We start from the raw sequence: 6,805 nt of genomic DNA, 5'->3' as shown, positions 1-6,805 counted from the left end.
TATATAGTAACAATTTCAACGTTTCCAAATGAAAAATTCTAAATGTAATAAAAATTTTAAATCTTGTCTGCCTATATTTTTTCAATTCCAAAACTTTTTTTTATTATTTTTCTTTTAATAATAATTTAAGTATTTTATATAAGAAACTTTTTATTTTTTCGTGCTATCATTTTTATACTTATTCTTTTGTTCTAAATGCTTATTATACAATTGAATATAATTACTTTTATAATAAAATATAAAATAAAATAAAACTACATATTTTTAAAGATGAAACCAATATTCCTTTGTTCATTGGCATCTTTTGCCATGTTTAAATTATCCAGTTCTTGTACACCATGTAATTGCGATGGGGTAAGATAAAATATTTCATATAAATATATTTAAATTTTATAATTCTATTTAAAAATTAAATTAACACAAAAAGTAAATTTTTTTTTTAATATTTAATTTAGATTCTCACTGGAAAAACAGTACCACCACTTTGCAAGTTTTATCAGCATCGTGACGAAATTCCAAAAATATATTTAAAAAAAAAGATAGAAGAATTCCAAGCATCTGAAAATATAGAAAATTATGAATGGAAAAAATGGTTTTCGAAGGAGAAAAAAAACATATTGAATTCCTTTAAAAATAAAGCGAAAGAGTGGAATAAATATATAAATAAGGAATTTGACAATTTTTTGGAAAATTTAGAAAAAAAATGGATGCACTATAATCCTAATATGCATGAAGAATATGGTACTTATGTTCTAGAGGTATCTTCAGACTGGAGCGATGAAAAATGGACAAAATGGTTTAAATTATATGCATCAAATCATTTGAAAGAGCATTATGAAGAATGGTTTAATAAAGTTGTAACCGACTACCATGTAATGATGACGGACAAATTAAATGCATACAGTATGATTAAAAAAAATGAATATGAGTCAAGATATAAAAATTCGAATGAAAGTGCTTATTGGATGCGCTGGTTAGAAAACCAACGAAAATTAGCTGATCCAGATTATTATATAAAGGAGAATAAGTTTAGATTATGGAAACAAAGAAAACAAAAACAATATGAAGAGTGGACCAAATTAATCAACTATGTTAATGGAAAATATGTGTCTTATAATAACCCAGATCTCAAACAATGGTGTGAAGAAAATGACACTTTCTTTAAGGGATGGTTGGTGTCGTTTTTTAAAAGATGGGTAACCAATAAACAATGGACAGTATGGCTTCGTGAAAAGAAAAAATATGAAAAACGTATGAATACTTCTACGTAATTTCTTAAGTACTTAATTTCATACTGAATAAATGAAGACAAAGGAAGACATATCAGTACAATATAAAACACATAAAACATACACTTAATGGCCTTCGTTTACATTACAAAGTGAATTGAATACATAATACAGTTCTTAAACATAAAGGATGCTTATAACAATAAAATAAAAAAATAAGAAGAAATTTATTACTCAAAATTAAAATTGCAATAAATAGTTCCCAAAGTAAAATTCTAATGAACTAAAAATATATAATAGTGATAAAGATAAACTTTTCCCTCCAATATCATAAGTAAGAAATCTCTAATTCTTTGAATTAATATATATTTCGTACATCTGTATTTAAATGGCGTTCCTTCTTTGTATTATTTTATGTCATAGCGTTTAATTAATATTTGAAGAACATGATTTTTTAAGAAGTAATTTTTTTTTTTTTTTTTTGTAGTTTATAAAAATAATTTATTATATATAATTATATTGACCAAAAAATTTCTTTGTTAGAATGTTATTTTTTAGTAAATAGTAATATTTATCTTCATTTATTGTAATAATATTATACTTCCACATGTGGAATGTTTAATATAATTAAACTTTTTTTTTTTAAATTTATGGGGAACCACAAGAACAATTCTTGTCCCAATTTAAATTTCATATAATGTATAAATACCTCATTTGAGTAATTTTTTATTTGTATAATTTTATAAAGTATGTTTAAGTATAAAGTGTACTTTATTTTCACCATAACATTAACAACGTTGTTTTAAGTTATAATAATATAGAAATAAAATTATCCCTAAATGATTTACTTGTTATTTTTCTCATAGTTAATTATTAACCATAATTTTTAACTATAATAAAACTAACATGCTCCCATCTAATAATCTTATATTAAAAAATTTATGTATGTTTGGTATTATTTTATTTGATATAAAATGAGCTTATAATATTCTATATGTTTTACTATTATTGTGATGGATTTAAATTATTAATTCTTTTTTATTTTTTTTTTTATATTAGTTTTATTTTTTATTTCTGCTACTATTACTTTACGTTAAATTGTTTTTTTTCTTAAGAAATTCTACGTAATATATTACATAAAATTTTATTATTCTACTTTTTTTTAATAGTTTTTAGTATTTTTTTTAAAACCTTTTTCATTGTGTTACATTTTTTCATTCAAATTTATATTATTTTAACTTTGTTATTTTTCTTAAATAAAATAAAATATGATAATTTTTTTTATTTTTCCCTATTTTCAATATATATTGTATCATAATACGCCAATTAATGAAAATGAAAAAATATACATTATCATATCTGTAAAGGAATGTATGGGTCGGGATAAAATAAAATTCTAAAACAAACTCATATATATTGGAAATATGAGGAATATAAATAGTATGAAAGCCATCGCCTTATGTGAATAACCGATAATGATACTTCGCATACATTAATACAGGAAAAATTGAAAAAATGAAAAAAAACAATTCTAAAAGAATCGAAACAATGGATTAAAACCATAGAAAACTTACAAAAACCGTACCTAATAAAAAATGTCAACGCGTAAAAAAAATGAAAAACATATGATGAACCCCTTTTATTTTAATGGAAAACCTTCCTTTGTTATAAAAAGGGCAATTACAGTAAACAGTGGAATTTAAGGCTTAAGAAAAACGAAACTGTAAATTAAAGATAAAATAATAATAAAACAAAAAGTTGTTGTAGCTTAAAATAACTATGAAAAGCTTTATAAAATTTTATTTTATTTAAATACTAATGTTAGTAAATTTCACGTTACAGCTGTTGAACAATAATTAAATAGTAGTTATAATAAAAAAAATAACACCGGAAATAGTTAATCCGTTTAGCCTTTAAATAAAATTTAATGAATTAATTTTAAAATTATATGTATTAAGTATATTATTATTTCAATAGTATTTATACTACATATAAGCCTTTTCATAATATGTTTGTTTAACATTTTAAAAATATTTATTCTTTTAAATTTTTATTTTGAAAATTTTTTTTTTATTCCTTAGAGAACATGTACAATTAAAATTATATATTCTTCTATGATCCTTTGTTAACTTGCCATATCATAACTTTTTCAGGTATAGCTATGTTAATATATAGTTGTATTCAGTAAAAGGATATGTTCTACTATAACTACATATTTTTTCCTAGCTTTAATTTTACACGCGAACAATGACAAAAGCACCTCGCTTGGTGAAATTAACTACCAGGTAGATATACTTTATAAGTAACACTTCTGTGTACCTAATTGTTCGTTTTTATTTTTACAAGGTCTGGTATTTTACGATAACAGTTTAATACATATTTCATTCATTTGCATGAGTTGTAACAAATTTTCCATTACATTATTTTTTTCTATCGATATTAAATTCTTAGTTATACACACATTTATAACATCTTCTGACTATTATAATAATTAAGAAGGTTCTATGTCAAATCATTGTTAAACTTTATTCGGTCTTATGTTATTATTTTATTTAATTTTGAATAAATGTACCACATGTTATATGCATATAGTGATGCTATAATGTATTCAATTTTTTTATTTTTTATATTAATTATTGTCCCTCTTCTTATCCCATAGTTACAATTAACATTTTTTTTATTCTGTTATGCTACTTATATATTGCAAGATATTTTACTATTCAAAACTTTTTCACTTTTCTAATCTATATATTATTTTTTTCATATTTTTTCATCGTATTACTGCTGAATGAGAATATGTATAATAATATGTTCTTTATTTCATTTTCCAAAAACTAAAATGTAATTTTGACTTTATTTCTTATTCCCAATACAAAGCATAACATAATATAACACTATTATTTCCATCAGATTGAACTATAAAGATACAATTATAGTTAGTACAATAAACTATTATATATATTTTATTCTAACGTTTAAAATAACTTTTATTATAATGCTATACATATAATTTTAATGGATAAGTTCTTATGTGTTTTTATAAATTTCAACACACGAATTTGTTTTTGTATTATTGTTAAATAATAGATTATTTTAACATGGTTCAATATTTAATATATTTATTAACTAATTTTAATCGTTTATCTTTTTTTACTATGCATTACTTTTTAATGTTTCAGTAATTATTATAATTCCAATAAGACATTATGTAACTACTTTGCATTTTATTTCTTTTTTTCATATTCATCAAACTCGCTTTAGGTCCTAATGGAGCCATCATAATTAAATCAACTTTTATCTTACTTTTTTATACATATGTCTAGAAATTAATATTTAATAGTTATGTAGTTATATTTTTCTTAATATAATTAGATATTAATATTACATTTCTTCTGTGTAATACTAGTTATTATTGCTGTTTTATTTAATTTCACATTTTAATAATAATAATAATAATAATAAAGTAATTATAATGTTCTCTATTTATTGTTATTTATTTAACCTCTTATTTTTATATATATGAGCTTTACTTTAAATTTATGCCTTAGAATTATTATAATTCATGCGTCCAGATTGAATTTTTTCCCATTTAACCAAAATTTTTAATTAATTCGAATTAATTTATAATGTATTACATAATCAAATTGAATTCATATTTAATCTCATTAGACTATTATAATTGTTGTATTATATTTAAACTATTTTGCTGTCAATAAATAAAGGTACTTTAATATTTCTACTTTTAAATATTATCATGATCTTTCCGAATAATATATATTACGAGTTAGTATTTTCTTCCTTACGCAACTAGACCTTAATATGTTGTGATCAAAAAATTTCATCATTTGGGGGAGATAAAGAATTAATTCTATAATTTATTTTAATGTGGTAATATATTTTGTTCATATAAGGAATATATTATACATAATATATATTTTTTATATAATTTGTTTTTTTCTGTTCAGAGTACTTAAACAAATTTATTATTTATCTTTTTTTTATTCTTTTCTTTTTTTTAATGATAGATATAAAATTTACTTCAATACTAAATGATAATGTGAAATATAAAATACGAATGATATTATATCAAAATTATAATACATTTATTTTAAAGTATATTAATCTTTTCTATATTTCCTTCTATACAATATTTCTTAAACTTTTATGAAAAAACGTTTCATATTTTGATATTATTATTATAAAAAGAAAATATACATATAACTTTACTTCTTTTTAAGATAATACATATAAAAGGAATATGCTACCTCCATAGAATATTTATCATCGTATCATAAATTTTTTGGCAATATTTATAACATTTTCTATCTGTTAGGGCAAATATTCGATCAGCTAAAGTATTAGCTATGATTTAAACATTTATATATATATATATATATATATATCAAAAAAAAACGTTTAGTAATCCATTTTTTTTTTTCATAAATATGAAAATTTAATTACAAAATATTATCGTTAGTGCTATATTTATTAGTTAAATTTTTCTATTTTAATGCTTTTTCCTATATTACTACAGAACCGTTCTACATTTTAAAATCTTAAACATTTTTATATAATCTTAACATTATTGCACAATAAAGTATGTAAATTTATGAAAATTTTCTCTTTGAAAACATATAATTAATATCTATACAAATTTTACTTTTTCTACTTTTTAATCGCTAAAAAACAAAATTAATTTTATGATAATTTTACTAAGTATTGTTAAAAAACAAAGTATATAAAAATTACCATATTATTATCTTTGAAATATTCTAAAAAAAAAAGAAAAAAAATATTATGTGTGTTATGGGCTTTACCCACTATGAAAAAATATTCATAACACTTTGTTAACAAGATTTATAATCTATAAAAATTTATTAATTATTAATTGTATATAAAAATGTATATATTTTTATAATACCTATGTATTTATACTTTCTCTTAACTATTTTTTTTTTTTTATTAAAACATTATTTTAAAATTTACATTTTTTTTACTAAATTTAATTTTATTATTCATTTGTTCACGTAATATCATATAGACCTGTAAAGAGTTACGTACTATTTATTATTATTATTTAAACATCTCCTCCATTTAAAGTAATAAAAATTATATAAAAAAGTTATTTATAATTGGTTCTAAACTAATAAATTAATATTTGTTTAATTTATAATTCTTATATAAAATATATGATAAATACGTAAAAAAAAAAATATCCTTTTCAAAACATTTATTTCTAATATAAATTATTAATATAAAAAGAATTATAACAACGAAAAAAAAAATTTATTCTAATGTTATTTTTTGTTATTTATGAATATATACTTTTATATTAATATTCAAGCAAAATTCTGAGGTTGGGGTATTTATAGATAATAATTATTGGGTGCTTCTATTTTCACTTTTACTTTTAAAAACGTATATTAAATAAAAGATAAATTAAAATATAAGAAATGTAAAAAAAATAAAGGAACCATTAAAATATTATTAATATAATATATCTCTTGGAGATTACATTATTTAAAAAAAAAAAAAAAAAAACCAGAATATAAATTTCCTACATACTTAAGCCGGTG

General features: G+C 20.1%; 1 protein-coding gene across 1 annotated transcript; it reads left to right on the top strand.

Moving 5' to 3' along the window:
• Positions 1-270: 270 nt before the first annotated feature.
• PmUG01_09057100 (tryptophan-rich protein) lies at positions 271-1,271 on the top strand (the record flags this gene model as incomplete). The annotated part of the gene is made up of 2 exons (XM_029005287.1): positions 271-354; positions 456-1,271. The coding sequence occupies 2 exons, from the start codon at positions 271-273 to the stop codon at positions 1,269-1,271; spliced, it is 900 nt and encodes a 299-aa protein (XP_028861891.1).
• Between the last annotated feature and the right edge of the window lie 5,534 nt (positions 1,272-6,805).

The sequence above is a fragment of the Plasmodium malariae genome (assembly GCF_900090045.1).
Source record: "Plasmodium malariae genome assembly, chromosome: 9".
NCBI classification, from domain to species: domain Eukaryota; phylum Apicomplexa; class Aconoidasida; order Haemosporida; family Plasmodiidae; genus Plasmodium; species Plasmodium malariae.
Note: the sequence above shows the minus strand (reverse complement) of the source record. Positions and strands in the feature narration are given on the sequence as shown.